Source organism: Dermacentor andersoni, chromosome 8, assembly GCF_023375885.2.
Source record: "Dermacentor andersoni chromosome 8, qqDerAnde1_hic_scaffold, whole genome shotgun sequence".
Lineage (NCBI taxonomy): Eukaryota > Metazoa > Arthropoda > Arachnida > Ixodida > Ixodidae > Dermacentor > Dermacentor andersoni.
The window spans coordinates 66,967,284-66,990,061 of NC_092821.1; the positions used below are offsets into that span (position 1 = coordinate 66,967,284).

Here is a 22,778-nt window from a genome sequence, read left to right on the forward strand (position 1 = left end):
AGAATCTAGATCCTTAAAATGCTGCAAAGTAGTTATCACGAATGATTTAGAAGCAACACAGACTTAAGGTACGACACGTGTTCACACGTGTTCAAACACGCTCTTACTGTCCTACCAAAGCAGTACTACCGATACCAATGCACACAGACTGCAACCACTAATAGCTAATGGTATTGCGACTTCCAAACTACTATTTAAAAGCTACAAAGGCTAACGTCCCAAAACGGTTACATGTGTTGAAACACGTTTCGCGAATGGATGCTGTGGCTATCGTGGAGAACTAAATATACACAACACACACACCCAAAAATACACAAAAAGAAAACTAGTCAATTACTATTTAAAGGCTAAAGAATCAGGAAATCAAAAACAGAAGCAAGCTCAAAGCATGTACAAAAAACTCCATGCTTTCGTCGATGCCACGGGGCCCTGGAAAAACACGTCCATCCACCCCAAACATCACCGACACCAGCAGGATGGAACTGGTAACAGTGCTATACCAACTATGTCTCATTGAGTGGGGGGAGGGTCAAACCACAAACGATCTGTGCTCTCTTTCTCTCTCTCTCTCTCTCTCTCTCTTTATATATATATATATATATATATATATATATATATATATATATGTAATTGCGAATAACTATGACAACATGTGAAATTGTTTCGAAATGCTGCACTCAGTTATATTTAGTCGCCGACCGATTTGTCAGAGTACAATGGGCTGGGAAAAATGTCCGAATAGAACAACAGTCCGAAAAAACTTGTGAATAGGAAAAATGAACTTTATATTTGCGGATCAACTTTGAAATAGTCACGGATTGTCCCTTGCCTCATTTTGCACCGGCTTGCGACAACATCCTCTTGTATTTGCGCGAGGGTCGTCCTCTGGTCGTACACATTTGACAGCAACGTCAGCGCACTGTTAATGTCCCATGTCGTTGGTTGAGGACAGCTGAAGCATCGGATACGGAATCATTTTGAAGCGTAAGCACTTGTATCACGATCTCGTGGTGAGTAGGCTCCGCGCACAGTTCAAGGTTCAGCAGCGCAAAATCCGGCGTGCCTATTTGCTATCGTTGCCGGCTGAACGGCCTTCCACGAATCAGCAAGCATGCAGACTGCCGTGAAGAGGTTCACGGTGTGCACTTTTTCGTTGTCGATGCACAGGATTGTGCGGCGAAGCAGACTGGCACGGTAGAGTGCTTTTAAGATTTTGTATCTCGCCCTGGCCCATGGGGTGTAGCACACTCGTGGTATTCGGGGGCGAAAATTCCAGCCAAATGGCCTGGAGATTGTCTGCAGCACCATGGGCTGCACATTTGTCGACAAAAATCACCACTTGGCATTGCTGGGATTGAAACATTCCGTCCATGCGGCGCAGGTAACTCTTGAATAATGATTGCGTAATCCGTGCCGTTAAATTGCTCATGTACCATACTGGCAGGTTTCTGGGGCCCTTGAAGCACCTGGGGTTTTGCGACTTTCCAATCACAAGAAGTGGAATTTTCTCGGTACCGGTCGCGTTCGCACTGATCATAACTGTAATTATTTCTTTGCTGAGCCGCCCTCCGGTACTTGGATCACCTGAGAAATACAGCAAATGGTCCAGCAGCATATGCTGCTGGACCATTTGGATATCCTAAAGAATAAAACCGTTTCATCGCAATTAAAAATGTCCTCTGGGCTGTAATTTTGCAGGACAAAGATCAAATCATTGCGGCAGTATTCTGCCACCACAGCCTGCCTGGCTGACGGCTCCACTGTCACTGCACATCTTCTTAAAGGATACTCCATGCCTTTTCCTAAAGCTACGGAGCCATGCGTCGGTGAAATTGAAGTTCTCAATGTTCATCTTGATGGGGAGATCTTTGGCCTTCTATTCAAGCGTGTCACCAGAAACTGGAAAATTCTTTGTCCGCATCCCTTTAAGCGAAAATTTAAATGCGTCTTCTAGATGCAGATGATCACCCTTGCTGTCCGGTTTTTTCTTTCTAGTAAATTCTCGAAGGCAGACAGTATCTTGCTCTTGTTTCGGATGTAATCTGAAACTGCTTGCTTGGACAGCTGGAACTGCTTCACCACGTCAGCTAGCGTGCGTCCTTTCTCCATGAGTTCAATGATCGCAGCTTTCTTTTCCAAAGTTAAGGTGGTGTAGTTGCTGCGTTTCTTCTTTGCAAACTTCGGCGGAGAGGCGTGAGGCGAGGCCATAGTGTCTAGAACACACAGCAAAAATTCACTTCCGAAAGGCGAGAATATCCTGGGAGACGCACGCTGCACACAAGTGGCAATGGTAACCGTTCACGATCGATGGATGTATAAGGCTTAACCCTTGAAATCGGGTGGCGGCTCATGACACCTAGCTGCGACACCAATCCAATTGAAACCACCAGCGGTTCCAAACAAGCCTCAAGCCAGCGTAACTCAACATGGTGGCATGCGGGGTTCCGGTTGATCCCCATAAGAGGAAGGCATAGGCGACGACTGTCTACAGCTTATAAGAGTGATTTACCTAGAAAATACAGTTTGCGATGAATGGGAAGGGATGAGGAGCGAGGAAAAGGTTGATATCAACATGTGACTGAGGCAGGGGTGCCCGTTATCCCCATCTGTCTATGATGTTCATGGTGAGGAGGGAAAAGGGCTAGAATGAAGTAATATTGGGTTTAATCTCTCATACAAGCAGGCCGGTACAGTAGTAGAGCAGCAGCTTCCAGGTTTATTTTATGGGGACGACATTGCGTTGCTAGCTAACACGCAAAGTGACATGCATTGTCTGGCCAATTCTGTGGACAGGAAGGCCATAAGTTAGGTCTGAAATGTAGTGTTAAAAAATGAGGTGCAATAGTATTAATTGAAAACAGCGAACAGACAGTGACAGACAGCGCCAGGAAATATATTGCGTAAAAGAATATAAACACCTTGGTATACAGATAAATGAAAGCAATAAATGTAAGGAGACACAGGAAAAAAGAATAAAGGGGAAGAGAAATGCGGCCATAACGAAACACAGAGCACTAGGGAGATACAATAGGTGCGAGGTGCTGTGGGGTATGTGGAAAGATCTAATGTTTCCAAGACTTACATTTCAAAATGCAGTTGTTTGCTTGAAATCATTGATACAATTGGGAGTCGATTGGAACCAAAGGTCAGCAGGACGCCTCGCATTGGGCACTCACGGGAAGACTATAAATGAAGCTATCGAGAGTGATATGGGCTGGACAAGTTTTGAGGTGAGGGAAGCTCACAGACAAATTAATCGTGAATAACGACTGAGGAATATGGAAGAAAGTGAATAGACTGGGAGAGTGTTCAGGTGTTTGTACAAGAATAACATTCATTCATAGTGGAGGAAAAGAACTTCGAAGCTTACCAGCAAGTATGCGGCCTGTGTGGTGAGGAACACAGCAACAAAGAACATCAAGCGAAAAGTCAGAAACTGAAATAATATCATGGGTGGTGGCAATGAAAAAAGAAACCTACCATGAGTAACTACGTAAGAAAAAAAAAGCTAAATCAGAAAAGAAACAATTTATGATAACTCAAAGGGAAGTTCATTACATTTTGAAGCGAGATCAGAATGCCTTGGAACACGCACTTATAAAGCGAGATATAATAAGGAAGAAGAAGCATGTGCTTGCTGCGGTACAGTAGGGAAACGATAGAGCGTGTTTTACAGTCGAACCCGGCTATAACGAATTCGAAAAAAAAATGGCTATCAGTTCGATATAGAGCATAATTCGATATAAGCCTGCTAAATAATTGGATGTCATAAAAGCACATTCCATTTATAAAATTACTTTATTAATGAAACTAGCTTAGTTTTGCACGGAATAGTCCTATATTTTCTTCTGCTGGAGCAATTTCGCTGCCTACGACGCAAGCACTTTTCCACATTGTCAAAGGAGTTGGAGCAGCTGAGGCCGCAACTTTCCGCATTCGTGTAGAAGCAGCGGACTAGTGCACAGTGCACGCCACAGGCATTGGGTCGCGAGTTTGGCCGCTTTAGCCCTAATCTCCCCCTTATTCTTCATGATCGTGATGAGAGTGCTCCTCGGAATCTTGTACACTGAGGGGATATCCGACTTCTCACCGCGTTTAACCCGATTTATGATTTCGAGCTTCACGACGAAGGGCGAATTCTGCCGCTTCATCACAGCAACACTGTGGGAGAAGGCCCACATAGCACGCACACAATGAACCAGAAAAGCAGCAAGACAACTCGCACTTTCGGCATCTTTCGGCGTCTTGCACAACGAGAGCACAAGAGCCTGTGGTTGGCTGTCTGAGCAAGCGCTGCGGGCGGGCCAGGATCATATTTAGCAGGGGGATGTCGATGGCTCGTCCGAGGCAGCGTGTTCACGTTAAGGAGACCGGTTGGTTGGAGCCGCGCCGCCGAGTTTTTCCGTCACCACGAGGGAAAGCCAACTTCCGGGGGCACTTTCTGCCAACCGACATTCGATATATCGGGAGTCGCTGCTATTTTTGTTCGATGTTAGCGTAATTTTTGCTATATATACTCGTTGTAACTATACCATGTCCAGAAATTGTTCGATATATAGAATAATTCGATGTCAAAGGATTCGATATATTCGGGGTCGACTATATTAGAATGTGAAGACATCTTCCCAGTGGTTGACGTAGCCACCACTGGCCTTGAAGCCCTTGGGTTCAGCGAGAGCAAGGGAAAAGTACACATGTCCGTAATAGAGATTAGTAAGAGGTGGTAGGAAAATTGGTGAAAGAAAAGTAGGGAAACGACAAAAAACTGAGACGTACAAAAGCAAAGTTCACAATAGGGGGTCAGAAAATTTGTTTGTGGGAAATCGTTTTTTTTTTCTTGTTTTAAACTAGGTAGGATATTAAGCAGTATAGTAGCAAGAGCTTGGTGGTGCAACCCACCGCCTCCTCTCCTTGCCGAAGCAAGGAGAGGAGGTGCTGCCAGTGAGAGGAGCAAGGAGAGGAATGGAGCATGGAGCAATGGAGCATGGTATATTAAAATGTGAAGATATCTGCGCAGCGGTCGATTTAGGAATCACTAGCGTCCTTGAAGCCCTTCGGTTCATCAAGAGCAGGGGGAAAATTACCATGTCCGGAATGGAGATTAGTAAAAGGCGACTTGGAGTTTGGAAAAAGCTAGGTAAACTAGAAACAAGGGCGTACAAAAACAAAGTTCACAATAGGGTTTCAGAAAGTTTGTTTATTGGAATTAATGGTAGGACTTTGGGCATTAAAATAGGAAGAGGTTGGTGGAGCAACCCACCACACCATTCCAAAGTGTGTTGTTTGGGAGCACTTCGGCGCCAGTTCTGTGCCAGCACGGAGGAAGAAGTTGACGTTCATGTGTGTCTCACTCTGTCAGTTTTTCAATCTGTGGGTGCCTTGTGCTAGTGGCCCTTTTCCAAACGCCGTGTCCATGTTGCTGAGACGAACATGCCTGCTAAGTTATATACATATATATATATATATATATTTATATATATATACATATATATATATATATATATAATGCACCCTCGCTGCAACTCAGGGGTAAGTTGGGCACGATATGAAACTAGTGTGTGCGTCATTGCTTCGGAGCCACCGATGGTGCTTGGTGCCTCCCTTCGCAAATACTACAATACCTTCACCTGCTAGTGTGTTAAAATCCACTGCACTTTGCAAAGGGAGCATACCATTCCTTGTCGGTTCCTGCAATCATTTGCCAATATTTTGCGATGGCAGAGCAGAGCACACTCCAAAAGAAGTTGCCGTATTTTTACATCGCTAAGCTGCACCAAACATAGTAAAAAATTTACTGTAAGGTCAGGATCGGGGTGTGAATTACTGGAATTTGGATTTAAGGTTTCACTCCATGACAACACAGCGTGCGCTGCCCCAAAGCCACACTTCAGGGCAAGGTTCTCAAGTACTCATACTTTCGCTATCTCCTGGGGAATCCCACCCTTTTTTCACCCCTGTGTGTTGAATCTCCCTTCTCCTGCACGGTCGGTCATTTTCCTCCTCTGTGTGGGTCGCCATTTTGCATTTAGCAGTTAGTGAATAGTGCACATGATGCTGGAAAAGTAGAACTTGGGCCACGATAGGCCGTGTTCACCGGCCCAATTCCCTTCTCCGGAAACAGTAAAGCAGTCATTGGCTTAAGATATGACATGGACAAGTGGTTTATCCCCAAATGGATGCTGTTTTTTAAACATCTAGGGGTTGCGTATGCAGTTGTTACCATGGGTTATAGACGCGTATTATTCTTTTTTTCTTTCTGGGCTGTTCTGAAAGAGGATGCGGGTTGTAGGTGTTGGCAGATTATGTCAGGAAAACTGCGGAATTTCCTAGCCGGCTCCTTGCAATCTCGACTTACGGTAACATTGCCAAAGTTCAATGTGTGGTCAAGAAGAAACTCACTGATGAAGTCTCGTATAAAACAAATTTGTTGTGCCAGCGAATCAACAAATTTTGCAAGTGCCTAATGTGGTTACCGGGCGTCAAGTGATCATTGAGGATATGAGGGCAGGCTTGGTCAAAGCATTTTTGAAGTGTTCTCTAAGGGTCATAGGAGAGAGTAGTCAAGCACTCCACATTCTGTCACTTTGTAATTCTTTAGCTTTCTCAAAAATCCCTTTTATAAGGACTTCACAAACAGGGTCATGAAGCATTCAAATGAAGAAATATTGAGTAAATAAAAATGACCATTAGTTCTTTGTTTCATCATACTTAAGGTCACCCTGAAGATCTCCCAAATCAAATGAAAAAGATAGCTTGTCAATAAAGTTAGCATCTTTGTTTGTTTTCGGCATTTCCTAAAAACTATTTACTTCTTTTATTTGTGCAGCATTGGGGCCTTCAATTTCTGCGTCAACTACCAAATTTGACAACTCAAAGCAAGGATGCCTCCACCGATGTCAGCTATGTGACTATGTGGCTGATGAACTATTTCTTCTGGAAGCACATGCCAGCATCCATACTGGCGAGAAGCCATTTCATTGCCCTTCATGCTCTCGGAGCTTCTCACACAAGTGTTATCTGAATGTCCATTTGCGGACTCACACAGGCGAGATGCCATTTGACTGCCCTTCATGCTCTCGGAGCTTCTCACAAAAGCCCCACCTTAAAGCCCACCTGCGCACCCACACAGGCGAGAAGCCATTTGACTGCCCTTCATGCTCTCGGAGCTTCTCAGAAAAAGGCCACATGAAAGCCCACCTGCGCACCCACACAGGCGAGAAGCCATTTGACTGCCCTTCATGCACTCGGAGCTTCTCACGGAAGAGCGGCCTGAAAGCCCACCTGTGCACCCACACAGGCGAGAAGCCATATCAGTGCCCTTCATGCTCTCAGAGCTTCTCAATCAAGGGTTACCTGAAAGCCCACCTGCGCACCCACACAGGCGAGAAGCCATTTGACTGCCCTTCATGCTCTCGAAGCTTCTCAGAAAAGCGCCACCTGAAAGCCCACCTGCGCACCCACACAGGCGAGAAGCCATTTGACTGCCCTTCATGCTCTCGGAGCTTCTCAGGAAAGCGCCACCTGAAAGCCCACCTGCGCACCCACACAGGCGAGAAGCCATTTGAGTGCCCTTCATGCTCTCGGAGCTTCTCAGAAAAGCACCACCTGAAAGGCCACCTGCGCACCCACACAGGCGAAAAGCCATTTGACTGCCCTTCATGCTCTCGGAGCTTCTCAGAAAAAAGCCGCCTGAAAGCCCACCTGCGCACCCACACAGGCGAGAAGCCATATCAGTGCCCTTCATGCTCTCGGGGCTTCTCACGAAAAAAAGACATGAAAATCCACCTGAGGACTCGCACAGGCGAGAAGCCATTTGACTGCCCTTCATGCTCTCAGAGCTTCTCACGAAAGCCCCACCTGAAAGACCACCTGCGCACCCACACAGGCGAGAAGCCATTTGACTGCCCTTCATGCACTCGGAGCTTTTCACGAAAGCCCAAGCTGAAAGCCCACATGCGCACCCACACAGGCGAGAAGCCATTTGACTGCCCTTCATGCTCTCAGAGCTTCTCACAAAATGACAGCCTGAAAGCCCACCTGCGCACCCACACAGGCGAGAAGCCATTTGACTGCCCTTCATGCACTCGGAGCTTCTCACAAAAGGGCAACCTGAATGCCCACCTGCGCACCCACACAGGCGAGAAGCCATATCAGTGCCCTTCATGCTCTCGGAGATTTTCACGAAAGGGCAACCTTAGGAAACACATGAGGCAAGAAGCCACTTCATTGCCCACTCTGCCTTCAGTGATTCTCGTTGAAGAATGCCCTGAAGATACACCGGTGCATTCATACAAGTGACCGGCCATATAGTTGCATTGCCTGCTTCAGGTCCTCATCACTTGAACAGACTTGGAGAGCACAGCACAATGATTCAATTCACTTTATTTTCAACACCACAATGTTGAGGACCGCGAACAAAAAGCCTTTTATGGCTTGACAAGGTCCGCAGCCCTTTTTAACAAGCAGTGACAGAGCATAGCGTTAGGTATTACATATTAAGCTAGAATTGCCTAAGTCCCAATAACACGGGTGTCAGACATAATGCATATATATAATATATACATACATATATGTGTAAAATGAATTCAAGTGAAACAGAATGTATACTCACGTACAATTAAAACCGAAAGAATTAACGCTAATTACTAATGCACATTAGACATATATGAAAACAAATGTGTCACACAAAACATACTGCGATGCACAATTCGGCAAATAAACTGTTACAAAAACAATTTGTTCCATTTTTCCATAATGTAGGGTAGTTTAACAATCTCGTTGAACTAGAGTCTGAATTAAATATCTACATTCGTGTAGCATGTTACGTAGTGTTCTACTGCATCAGGTAGGACAAGTGTCTCCACATGCTCCGGAGAGCAAGCTTTAACTCGGGCCCAACTTCGATGCCGCATATTCAAATACATGTAAAACGCAGAAATGCTTTTCTGAAATAACCAGTGGGCTGATTGTAACGAAATTTGTTACATTTGAGAGAAAAAGCTAAATTCTGCTGACTGCTGGAAGCATAATTGAGTTTCAAGGCCTGAATGTTATAACAGGAATTAGCAAATATTTTTCATCTTTAAAAAATTGGAGCAAGAACTTTTTAGATTTTTAACTCTGCACCTGGAATATATATCGTAGCTCTGTAAACTGCATACGCTAGATATTCCAAAGCAGATAAATTTGATGTATCAATGTATATCTTGTCAACTTGTTACACTGTTTACAGGGACTTTGCAGATGTCCTACTCATTTATTAGTGGCTCATTTTAACGCTTTCTTTCATACCTAAATATTGTCCGCTTTAGGTGTCCTATTTGGAGCATTTTACAGAATTGCAGTATTTTTCATTGCTGAGTTACCAGAGTTGTAAATTTGATAGTGTCGTTCTTTGAAAATTCGTGATTTTCAACAATAGCTATTAAAAGATTGATGGCCTAAATCAAAAATTCGCTACCAACAGTCACTACATTCTATTTCTTTTATATGCAACAAACCTCATCTGGTTTCGTGGAGTAGTTAAGAAAAATGATCTCTCCTTTCCCATGTATGTAGATGGGAGCCCCCAAGCTGAAGCTTGCTCTTGAAGGGTCTGTGAAACACTTTTCGGGGGTTACCATATTTTGTCTAGATCTTTTCTCTACACGTTATGGAACACAGAGCAAAAGGATTTACGAGAACTAACCCACATAAAGCCGTTGTAGCTGAGAAAAAAGTCAAAATACAGTTTAACTTTAATTAAAAGAAGTCGGCAAAAACAGCTATTTGCTTTGTTATATTGTGGCTTTTCATTATTTGAAAAGTAATTGATGTTCATTCGTGTCTTCAAAATTACTGTTTGCATGCCCCTACAAACTATGTACGTTCACTGTAATAATTGTTACACTACAGATGTGTGAATGATGTGTTCTTAAGGCTCCTATTTTTTTTTTTCAGTATTCTCTTTGGTACATATGAACTTGTTCTCTTAGACCAATTCATGTATTTGTTGGCTCTTGGTTCTGGTCTATATTGTTCATCGTGGATTCTTTTGATCTTATTCTATTCGTGCCTTTTTTATTTTACAAATGGGTACTTTTTTAGAGGAATTGATTGTTCTGTAAGCTAGCTTTCCAATGTCTGTTTGATCAGAGCATCAAATAAATGCCATTGTTTGGTGAGTATTCGTTGTCTGTTCTTGATATTTCAATAAGTTATTGACGGCATGCAATATAGGGATGCTAGCATTTTATTATATCTGGGGCTGCAAGAGAAGTTGAATGACGGCTGTTGGAACTTCATTATTAACACAAAAGGAGCCTGTTATAAGTAACGTAGATGAGTAATCTAATGTTTGAGTCGAATGTCAAGTCCACCATGCTTAAGTCATTCTTACATTTTATTTCAACTAATGTACCAGCATTTCTATAAGCACTAGTACGACATGTATTTGTAGGAATATTTGTATAAACTTTACATATTGAATTGAGCTTATAAGCCTCCACTGTGTAATACATTTGTGTGCAGAAGCATTGAAATTGGGCCAAACCCTTTTTTCGAAATTTGAAAAAGATGCTTTCTGAATTGCAGTTGTACTAGTCTCATCAGGAATTTCCTCACCGACAAAACTGTGTACATGACATACTTTTAAGATAATAAATACAAGGGTTTACTGTTTCGATTAAGGGCGTGCAAATATTTGATACGTTAAAGCAGGGACTTTGTCAATACAACTATATTCTAATAGCCGTCGAACACTTAAAACACTATGTTTACAGAAATAAGCCTCAAACTGAAGCAAAAGTATGATAAATGTCACCCCCATGGGCATAGGAGACTCGCCACCGGGTGGCCGAGTTGAACAGACGTGTGCATTTTCATCTCCGACAGTCTCTGTCTTCCTCCTGTTACTTTGGGCGTTAGGGCCCAAAAGTCGCATCGACCGTGGTCATGGATTACCCAGAGGCAGCTTTGAATGTTCCATTACCCGAGGACATGGAGTTACAGCAGTTTGAAGACGCCCTCACGCCAGAGAATGCGCCAACCCTAACGAGCACCTCGACCGATGCCATGGTGGACACCACCGCTTCGAGAAAGACGCCGCTGCGTCCAGACGTGAATCCATTCGCTCCACTTGCTGATCCTGAGCCACCAAGAGGGAGCAAAGGCAAGTACGATGATTTACTCGTCTCAAACCTACTCACTGTACCCACCGCCAAGCATGGGCAGAAACGCGCACGCGGAACACTGTCCGCGATAGCTGCACCTGCAGCAGCTAAACCCAAGGCTGCGCTTCGTCATGGCGTCTCTCACTACAACGGCAACGCAACGCCATAGTTTAATGCGTATGACTCGGACTCGGTGTCTGCTCACGAAGATGACAGCGAACAAGAAGCATGGAAAACCGTTACCTATAAACGCCCCGATCCAGCGAAGAAACAAGCGAACGCTCATTCAACGCCGTTCATACGCTCACACTGTGATCCTAAAACCTCAAGAGCCGTGCAGAATCATGGATGAAAATTTCATTGTTATCGATGAGGCACTTTGGAATCACATGCACAATGCTCCCTCAACACATTAAAGGGAAGCTGACCCGATCGTTCAGGTCAGATATTTGGACAGGAGTAATCAAATAGCGCTTGACACCGATGATCGCGACACGATGCCCTTCTGTCTTTAATACAGCTTCCAATAAATGGCAAGCCAACTGTATTTCAAGCATACGAGGCCATAGAAAAAGATCAAATGTGGGGCATTATCCGCAACGCAGGAGAAATTTCTGCCGAGCAGTTTACCATGGACCTGCACTGCCGGAAGTGCGACATTATCAGCGCTCGCCCCATCGGGGAGAAAGGCACCGCTGTAGTCACTTTTAAAGGGACTAGCCTTCCATACAAAATCGGGCCCAGGTGTTTCACAATACTAGTCTATCCGTTCAAGTCGCAGGTCTACACTTGTGAGACGTGCCACAAATTAGGACACGGAAAACAGCATTGTCCGAATTTTAACAGACCGCGTTGTGCCACATGTGGCGGAAAGCTGCATGGCAGTGACGAGGTCTGTCCCAACCAGGGGCCGAAATGCCGCAATTGGGGGGCGTAAACACCTTGCAACGGCTCAACACTGCCCTCAGAGCATAAAGATCAACAAACAGCTGCGCGTGAAGTCAAAACGCCCTCAGAAGCAAAGCCAGAACTCCATGGGTTCACAACTGCAAGTTCATGAGCGCCCTCAAAAGACAGTGACCCTGAGACACAACTCTTACACTGGGCCTCCCCGCGCTCCATCAACTCCTGCAATACCGCCGGAAAATAAACCGCTTTTCGACCACAGCAAATATGCCTTTGCTAATTTCGTCAAGATGGCTAACAGCGAAGCGCTAGAACACGCGAATGCGAGTCACGCCAAAATTACAGGTCAGTCTGTCCCCGCCTCACTCTCAGCAAATGAAGGTGCACGTGTTCATGGACAAATATATGAAACTATCACTGTCGGGGCACCAGAGCAGAGCCAGAATAAGCTGCTAGAAACGCGGCCAAAACCACAAATTCATCCTGATTACGAAGCCATCTTCTCTGCACACCTGGCACAAATGGAACATAACATCGTGTCAAGGGTACAAACGATGATAGAACGAGCTATTGAAACATGCGTTCGCACCATCATACAGCGCCCGATGCACAATGGAACGCTCTCCTTCGGAGGTCTTACCACGGCCGCATGTGTTAATATGGCGCCTTTGCTGTCTGTACAGATAGCTCCGACGCAGATGGCTCACACACAACATGGCTCAGCTGATCACTCAAGTTAATGTTTGCGGTCACGGTCGGGATGTGGGGGGAGCCGTCCCAACAGTGATTCAGTGGAACTGCCGCTCCTTCACAACGAAAAAAGCAGGCATGATTTTACGCTGGGGCCTGTCGCATAAGTCTCAGACTCGCCGTCGTGGCATTGCAGGAGGTGAACTGCTTTATGCCACGCTTACCATACTACGAGGGCTATGGCTTCCCCGAAGACACCGACACACCTGTGTGCACAGCTGTGTATCTGGATCGAAGACTCACCCACACAAAGCTCGACACTGACCCTTGGTGTTCGAATGTTGCTAATGTTACTGGATGCTGCATTCAACTTACACCCGAAAGAATAATAATTGTTTTTTTCTGTGTACATACGTCCAGGAAACGCACGAAGGAAGACTAAGGGCACCTCGGTGGACTTTAGCTACATACATTTTCCGAACATCTATCCCAAGGGGATACAATTCTAATCTGTGGAGACTTCAATGCTCAACACGTAGCCTGGAACTATAATAAGTGCAGCCCACGCGGTCGTCGTATCATGGAAGAGTTTGACTATTATGGACTATCGCTCCTTAATCTGCCGCAATCCCATACAAGGCTTGGACAGGACACAAGGCAAGCAGACATGACGCCAGACCTAACATGGTCTTCGAGACCCAGAACCTGCCAATGGAAACTTCTAGAGGACTCTCTTGGCAGTGATCATCTTCCACTTGCCATCACAGTGAGAACAAATGGTCCCTCGTGCCACCCATCATCTTACAAACGGGATTGTACGACTACCCACCGGGACAAATATCGGATGCTGCTAGAAGAAAACGGTCCAGTTAACAATCTTGACTTTTAACGCAAGCTATGACGCGTGCCAAGCGCACAGCAACTAAAACGCTTCGGGTTTCTCCGGACCAACCTAATTCGGATAGGCACCTCCTGCATCTATGGAACCACAGGCCCAGACTTTGTCTTCTTATCGAGCAAAGGGGCACCCCCGGACACTACGAACTAAACTATGCTCTTTACAAGAGGAAATCGAGAAGTATGCAGGAGAGCTAGCTTCGGAGCATTGGATGCAGGTGTGCGAGCAACTGAACGGATCGACTAATTCAAGCAGGGCGTGGACTATATTGAGATCTCTTCTTGGGCAACGTAAAACGTCAGACGCCGTAGCCCGTGTTGCCTTGAAAGAAGGCATCACCAATGCCGAACTCTCAGAGAAAGCGGCAGATATATTTTTTCCCCAGTCAAATAGTACCATAAATAGAACCTATGTGAGGGACGATGACCAAGACGGACACGATGATCTAAACCAGCCCTTCACGGCCCGCGAGTTCGAAGACTCCATACGCAAAATTAACACCCGTGGCACACCAGGGGTTGATTGAATCGTTGCAGCCCAATCGAAGGTTGCAAAATTACTCTTCTGGCGGAGTTTAACCGTATATGGAAAGAAGGAACTCTCCCACTAGAATGGCGCCCCTTTATTGTCAAGCCTATTCCGAAACCGAACAAACCACCGAACTGCCTGGGAAACTTAAGACCAGTTTCGCTTATGTCATGTCTGTGCAAACTTTTGGAGAGCATGGTGAACGCAAGGTTAATATCGTGGTTGGAGGTAAATTGTCTTCTGCTTCACACTCAATACGAATTCCGGCCTGGTCTTTCTACTCGAGATAATATGCTCCGCCTAAAAGAGGACGTGCTCTACGTCTCGTCCTCGTGTCCTCGCATAGTTGTGGGGGTGGACATCAGGAAAGCTTTCGATAGCCTTCTTCATGCCTTTATCGTGCAGGCGATACAAGAAATGGGTATCAAAGGCAACATGCACAACTTTATTGCTGCGTTCCTGCAAGACAGAACGTTTAAAGTTTAAGTAGGCAGCGACCTCAGCTCCTATCATCATAACGGGGTTGAAGTCCCACAGGGAGCCCTGATCTTCCCAACATTATTTAACATCTTCTTAGCAGCTCTTTCTGCAGAACTAGAGAATCACAAGCATTGTGCATGCTAGCTACGCAGATGATGTGACGCTGTGGACTACGCGACGTTCCCTAAGAGAACAAAAGGAGGCCCTGCAGACGGCGTGGAATACCATCGAGAGCTTCACGAGGGAGATAGGGTTTACGGTAGCACCGGAGAAGACCGAGTTTGTCGTTATCCACGGTGGGAAAAGGTCAAAGTCGAAGGACGAGGAGAAAGCCAGCGCCCATCTCTCGATCGGACAGACACCCATTCTCAGGAAGCGGGTCATCTGCATACTCGGAATGTTTTTAGACGAGCAGTGTATATCCATAACGTGATACAATCAAACAGTAAAAGTCACCAAGCAGGTCACTCAAATCCTCCGCAGGATTTCCGAGCTTGCAAAGGGCATTAAAGAAAAAGAAATGAGACACTTTGTGCAGGCTTTCCTGCATTCTCGCATCCTGTCTGGCGCCCCTTTTCACCCCATCACTCGAACACAGCTACATACTCTGGAACGCCTCAACAACGAGGCAAGGAGAGTAATGACAGGATTGTCAAAGTACGCGCCACTCCCTGCACTGAAGAGCTGCAGCGCTTTCGGTGACATTGCTGATCTTATTTCAATGCACGAGCATACTCATGTGACACGCCTCAAGTCCACAAACGCAGGAAGGGCCAGATTGGTTAAAATTGGGCATGACATTAACCTTCCGGCGCTTTCACGGATATGTCCCCCTTGGGAGCAAGTACCAATGCGGATCCTAAGCCACTGCCGAAGAACATGGGAGAAGATCAATTGGCAAGAAGACAGGCCCACGCCAAACGCCACAAGAAATATACGCACCAACTACGTGAGGGGGGCAACGACAATTCTGGCACTTGCCATATAGTCTATGTGGATGCTTTTATCGGAGGATCAGAGGAGGAGCCAATGTTCACTATTGCGTGGACAAATATGGGAGCAACCAAGCGGGGCAGTAAACTCCACCTCACAAGACATGTCGTTCACAGCTCTACGGTAGAACTGTATGCCATCCTAGATTTTGCCAAGCATGCTGAACACACTGCCAACAAATTTCCAAGAGAGGCTAAGCACCACTACAGAGTTTACTGACTCTCAAAATGCCTTTAGAGCTTGCCAGGGCACTCGTACAACCACTGCTGTGCTCCAACAACTCCGCCTCCACGTTCGTCGTCTGCGTGACTAAGGTCATGATTTTCAGTTACACTGGATCCCGGAGCCCACGCGTATACCAGGAAATGAACGGACTCATTGACTAGCGCACGCCACGCTACTATCCGCACTGTCAAAACTGCCCGAACAATCACTGAACAACGTACCTGAACACACGGAAATACACAGTCAGTGGTACAACCCCATGGAAGCAATAGCTGAAGCCAAGCACCACCGGCGCAGCTATCTCTTCACTACGTCCAATCCCATGGACATTCCTCCCCCTCCCTCCCAGGCTGTTTCTCTTCGGCAGCAGGTTCTGCTCCGGCAGGTACAGACTGTCACCCTTCTTACTCCCTTTCTCGTGCAGCGTTTTCGCAGAACGGAAGACCCTCGAGGCCTGGAATGTTCACGTGCGGGTAGCTGCAGCCCCTGCAACACCATGGCAGACCTCGAACACTTAATCTGGGACTGCCCACTGTATTCTGGCCCCAGGCAAAGGGCCCTTGCTTCGCTCCCAACGGAATGGCGACCAACCTCCCTACAGACCTGGGCTCTACCGCGACACTGCAGTGCTGCGACCGCCAACAAGCTCTGGCGGTCGCTATATAAATGCCTGGATGATCCTGAGGCTCCAGCCACTGGGACCAGGCTTCTTCATCTCGAGCATACCAGCGAAAGCATCAGACCGCATGATGTAGATGATTAACCATTTGAGGGTCAATGACATAAATATACGGCGCCGCGAACGATCTCCAACATGGTCGATGCCATATATTTATGGTGCCGTCTGTATACTGAAAAAGCGCACCAATTTTCTTACTTTTTCTTTTCTGTCACGTGGTGCCATTATGTGGAAATACAGGGAATTTTTTTCGCGTGCCTCCCTCTCTTGTTTTTCGCTGCATGGTTTGTTTTAGCGCTAGTTTGTTCCTGCGCGTCTACATACTACCAGGCGCCGCAAGGCGCCGCCTAGGCAGGCGGCGGCTTGCGTTTTGTTCCGCGAGCGGTCTCGGTCTCTTGCACTTGCAAAACTGATGGCTATCTCGTTACTAATCGTTCAAAAGGCGACCGCTTGTTTCTCGCTCGTTTAGTGCTCACAGAGGTGCGCATACGAAGGATGCTACCGTGCATGCGTTTCCGTTGCGTTTTTCTTTTTTTTTGAGGCTCGCGAAATCTAATTGCCTCTGGTTAGCGATAAGATGATTAGCGGAAGTTTGTCAGATGTTTTTTTGACGGGCACATAACCACACGGTTTTCTTGAGTTCGCGCACCTACGCAGTTCGATTACGCTATGGACGTACATATTAGTGTAGGAGCAGGAAGATTTGAGTCTTGCGAAATGTTCTCGTGTGCGCATTTTCAAAGCCTTGAACTATAACAATGCATAAATTTTTCAATTCCTATAGGTTTAATTCAGTTTTTATTGTTGTTATTCATGAATGAAGAGTGCTTATACACCAACGCAAAATATTTTTTATCACTTTATGGTTACCTTAGAAAAAATTACGGTAATTTTTTTGAAATAACTACCTGAGAAGAATTGGAATCTGCAATTTAAAAAAATCGACCCTGGGCGGTCACATCTGGCGAAAAAAATCGACCCTCAAAGGGTTACGTCCACCATTGTTTCCCTTACTTTCTCACTCCCGCTACTTCCCAAGCCAATTCACCGCAGCCCTTTAGGGCAAAAAATGTGAATAAAGACGTGTAAACAACAACCATGGGCATAGTATATGCATAAAACATGAGAGCATGTGTAGTAGAAGCTGGATACGCTTCTCAGGCAGCTAGACTTTCCTGGCTATACAAAGACCATTTGCACTCCCTGAAGAGTCCTTTGTGTGCGAGTGATTTCCTCATTTGTTCCTAGTGATCCGTTAGCGCTTTTAGTAAACAATGCTGCATAATGTGCGATGTAACTACAGGAACTTGCCAATGGAATGAACACCAGGATGTGTGCATTGTTTTACACATATTTTGACAATAGCTGTGCATTCTTCAAAAGCAGTTTGAAACATATTCTTCATTTGTTTCAATTCTGGCACTATTCGATTTGTATTGCATTCAATATGCAAAAATTACTTCTATATAGGGCGACAATGTAGCTTTATGTAATGAATAAACACATTTGAGGCTTTTTTCTTTTTGTTCTGCAAGTTGCGCTCCTAAAGATTACTTCCACATCCATTCGGCCATTTTGGTGGCACGTATGGCTTCAGACTGGCACGTTACATCCAGGTGAAGAGGCGCCTGCACCAACATGTGGCCATTTCAGTGCCGGGTCTTCTTTCAAAGCTTGCTTACTTGTAACTTGTGAACTCAGATATGTAGCAATTGTCTATCAACAGCCTTATGCGATGTAGGTGTCAATGTATTAAGCCAAATCTCAATTAGGAATATGCATGTGTGCGCGGTGTGCTACATAACATTCTGTTACACAAGTGTTACTGTATGCTCGGACATGTGGAGCTCCAAAGGTAATTCATAGCATGTTCCAGTATAAGTTGAAAAGCTGTTTCATTATGTTTTAAGAAAGCAATGAAAGAATTTGAAAACACTGATACAACGCGACACATGACACTGACACCACAACACCAAAGTCAAGTATCGTGCCAGTTATGTTGGTACACACTTTGCAAATAAATATGTTGTAATACAAATTAACAAGTTATTTAGTTATATTACAATATAGCCAAGGCTATGCAGGTGCACTGAAGGTTGTGGAGACATTTTTGATAATCAGTTTAGAGCACATATTTCAGTGTCTACAGCCATGTGATATTCCTTGATGTAACGGCTCAACAACGAAGCATCTGTTTATACACTATGCATACAAAAGACCGCAGCGTACAGTAAAATACTCATTAGTGAGAAATTTTGAATGTTACACGGCTCGCTAGGACATGTTCTCCAAGTAAATCATCGCCTAATTAAAGATCCTTCTGCGTGAAAAGTGGTTGACACTTTTTTTACAGAAGTGGTTATATTCTCATTCTGCCATGAGTGATCATTTTGTCTACAAGTGCGTTGAAGCAAAATGTCATTACCAAATTTTATTTAATGTATACACCATTTTTCTCGTGCAGGCTCTCAACACAATAAGCGGCACATTGAAACCTTCATAGATCACTTCAGAATCCGTTGGAATTTACGCTAGCATATTGGCACTTCTTTGACAGAACTGTGCACACTTACACAAGGTAGGGGTTCTCAGACCTTTTGGCTTTGGCGATGCTCCACCAGCTTTTACATAGTGCTGCAAAACCCCTCCCTTCCTTTTCCCAGTGATCTGCTTACACACAGCCTTAACATAAGGGCTCATTTAGGCTTATGGAGAATGGAATGGCGATAAGAGGGGACATTGCTGCACACTCAATGCTGTGAGCACAGAGAAGCTGTCATGTTTTGGGAGGATTGGGGTGGGGAGGGGTGGGGGGGTGGCCTTTGAATCTGCTTTAGCGTTGCTGCCGCGTGTGGTTTTGGCCTCTGTTATGTGCATTTCGATGTGTTGTCGTTACTCTTGAGGGCCATTTCTGTTGTTGAGGTACGTAAGATGATGTACGGACAATTCTTTAAGATGATGTACGGACAATTCTTTTCCGCTCTCCGTAATGCACTGTGCAGGCCAACCGTCTGGCTGCCATCCTACGCACAGTGCGCCATTAACGGCATGTTCATGCAAGCGGAGGTGTAACATGCGCAAAAGCCAATGGTATTTTTTGCGAAGAAATTTGACAAAGCATTCGCATTGTAGAACAGTGTTCGGTGTATCAATCGCAGTGCTAAGCATAAGTTCCCGCGTCGCCTGGAATGTAGCACTGCCCCTCGCCCACAACGGAGTGCTTATCTGTTACTCTCTGTGGTTGCCACCCGGTGTAACATCAGTATGAATCTACATATACGCATGCAGGCTTCTTTCACTATGATACTGCAACAGACTTAAAGAATGTGCTGTCCATAAGCCATTCTTCATAGTCTTTTCAATGCACACCTTTAAGTACGCTTTTGGGAGTTGTATTTGTCCAAGAGACCCAGGGCACGTCTAAAGTAGATGGCGGGCATCAGCTGCAGCTGCACGAGCGGTGCACTGTGGACACTGGACAATGTGTATGTAGCGCTGACCCCAGGCGGAAGTGATGGCTGGTTGGCTTCACTCTTTCCGTACCACGGGGAAACTAGGTGTTTTTGCAAGTTACGCCAGATATTTTTATCTGAAGCTACTACTCCACTCAATATTTTATCTAATACATAAATAAAAAGCAGAATTAATGCACTTTTCACGCATAAAAGCTTTATTAACGAGATCCAGGGAAAACAAGGGGAAGGCGGGAGATGGACATTCAAGACGATGAGGAAAACAAGAACGAGGTGAAGACGGGAGCCAACGTTTCGACAAGTGGACTTGTCTTTTCGCCTTGAAAATTACAATTATTAACGAGATGTATCTGGTAAAAGAAGTATAAATTGCCAAAATCAAGATTACGGGATAAAATTTAACAATGTTTGTGACGAAATGTTATGTCTACTAAGAAAAAATGTAACATAATTTATGAGACATGCAAATATATTGCCGTCTAATAGGCACTATATATCCCAAAAAATCAATTTTTCATTCAGCAGGTTTCCCACTTGAAATATTTTAGTGCAAGCACTACAGTTTGGCGTGCCAGGCTGCGGCCTCCGATATTCCGGGCTGGCTTGTGTCTTCGTTGCTCTCGATGTCCAACGAAGAGGCAGCATCCTCCAGGGTGTCTACCAAGTTGACATTTCCAAATTCCTTGAGTTTTCCAGGTTTTCCCTGAGTGCCCTTGCAATATTCCCTGAGTGGCACAACTTTGTTTTATGTCAAGACGGGCTCCCTACATCATGCCACCCAATGATGTCACTCTCTAGTAAGCATGTTAAAAAATGAAAAAATAAACAACTTAATCCAGTTTGAATAGTAGGGGTTAGTGTTTATATTATTCAAAAAGAAAACAGAAGGGAGGGGTGATGTAAAATGTACAGCGAATAAAATATCTTCGAAAGTAATAGTAAAACCCATTACAAATCGAGTCGAACATTCTCAAATACGAATAAGAAAGATGCATAGAGAATATTTTCGAATATGCACTATTTCTATCAACTTATAGCAAGCTAATTTGTTTGAGGCCCGAACTTTATCACGAGTGAGATGCTCTCGCAACAGCTGGTAAGTCAACTTGAACTGTCCTGACATACTCTCAGCCCGCGCACAACGCCTCAGTGTTGCGTTTCACTGTTCTAAATAGTTTTTTTTTTTTTTTTGCTTGGATGAGGGACACCTGCATCTCGGCGTCAGCCAACACTTTGCTTTTAGAGTGCAAGCTCCTTCAAAAAAAGCGGTGGCATGCTTCCTTTCCGTTCATTTCTCAGTGTGTACGTCCTTTGTCTTCTTGTTCTCCTTCGGTTGCGCATTCGCCACACGGTCTATTTGAAGCATCCTCTTGGACAGCTGTACAGTCAGCGTCCGATTTTCCGGACTTCTTAGGGGCCGCGAAAGTGTCCGAAAAAAATCGATGCAGGTCTTTTACATCCCTTAAGGGCTAAAATCTCTGAAGGCCTGCTAGTACACTTATTAGGCATATCGGTACTCGTATTGAGATGGGAGATGGTGGGTGCACGTGTGCACAATCAAGGAATACATACTGTGTCCAGTGACAGTTGCCCCTTACCACACCTGTTATGCTTCACAGCGTAATATTGCTGTAATGAGGTAAAGCTGATTTTCGAGAACCGGCATTATGCAACGCACCGTGCTTTCCGAGCTTCGAAGCCAATCGCGATGACCACAAAGGCGGTGTCGGTGTCATGGCTAACAGCGGCGAATTCTTCCAATGAAAAACACGGCACAGAATGGCAAGAAGCTTAATATCGAACCTCGAAGCAGCTAGGCCTAGCATTGCCGCGGTGGTGGCTACGGCTGCCAGCGGATCTGCGCGCGAGTGTGCCGGTACAGTGCCGGTTCGAGGCGGCGAGGTTATCAAAATGGTGGCTGTGGCTTTGAATAATGCCGTTTCGGACCTGCGGTCACGGCAGAAAGTATGGAAAATCGGACGGCGAAGGGTTCTTGTGTTCGAAATTTCGGACGTTCTTATACATTGATCCTATGGGGTACGTAGTGTTGCCGCGAAACCGTCCGTCCATAGAGTCGCTTGTTTACTGTACTCTGGTAACTCCTCCAGCCAACGACGCGGCGTCAAAGACCATTCGTCACGATTCCTCTCTGTTACTCGAGCCAGCATTACGGCGACTTTCGTTCCCTTTCAATAAAATTACAGCTAATTTTCCCTGATAGAAGCACAAATGCCCTGAGTTTTTCCAGACTACTCAATATCCCTGAGAATTCCCGGTTTCCCGGTTGGTAGACACCCTGATCCTCAGACTCGCTGCTGCTAGATCCAGCGATAAAATCAGCTGCAAACGCAGCAGAATCACGAGATCTGCGATCTTTCGAAGTGCGAGCGCCTCTCTCCGAGGCAGCTATTTTTGCTGTCTACTTTGACGGTTGCGAAACTTCGGAGTGCATTAAAAAAATTAGCACTTTGTGGAAAAAAGCAAACTGCTTAGAAAACAAAAATATAGTTTTCTTCGCGTCCCATGGCGCAGAGTGTCCGTGAGCGGCGCGGAAGGCCAACTTTGCTTTCTGCTTTGACTATTTTGAAAACTTCGGAGTGCGTTCAAAAGTTTTACCATCTGGGGGTAAAAAGTGAACTGCTTAGAAACCAAAATAGTTCTCCTCGTTCATGTCGGATAGCGCAGTATGTCTGTGGGTGGCGCGAAAAGTCTGGAAACCGGCATTTCAAGCCATCGTTAGAGGGCTAACGATGCCC

General features: G+C 45.4%; 1 protein-coding gene across 13 annotated transcripts in view; it reads left to right on the forward strand.

Annotated features, from left to right (window-relative positions):
- Positions 1-22,778, forward strand: part of LOC126538778 (uncharacterized) — a 353,978-nt gene that overhangs the window by 241,125 nt on the left and 90,075 nt on the right. Inside the window, exon 3 of one of the 13 annotated variants that reach the window (XM_072289737.1) lies at positions 6,827-10,166. The exons of the other annotated variants lie outside the window; for them this stretch is intronic. Within the exon in view, the coding sequence (XP_072145838.1) occupies positions 6,827-8,298 (1,472 nt within the window). The 3' untranslated portion in view covers positions 8,299-10,166. Of the gene's footprint in view, positions 1-6,826; positions 10,167-22,778 lie in introns of those variants that run through there. 13 annotated transcript variants of the gene reach the window in all.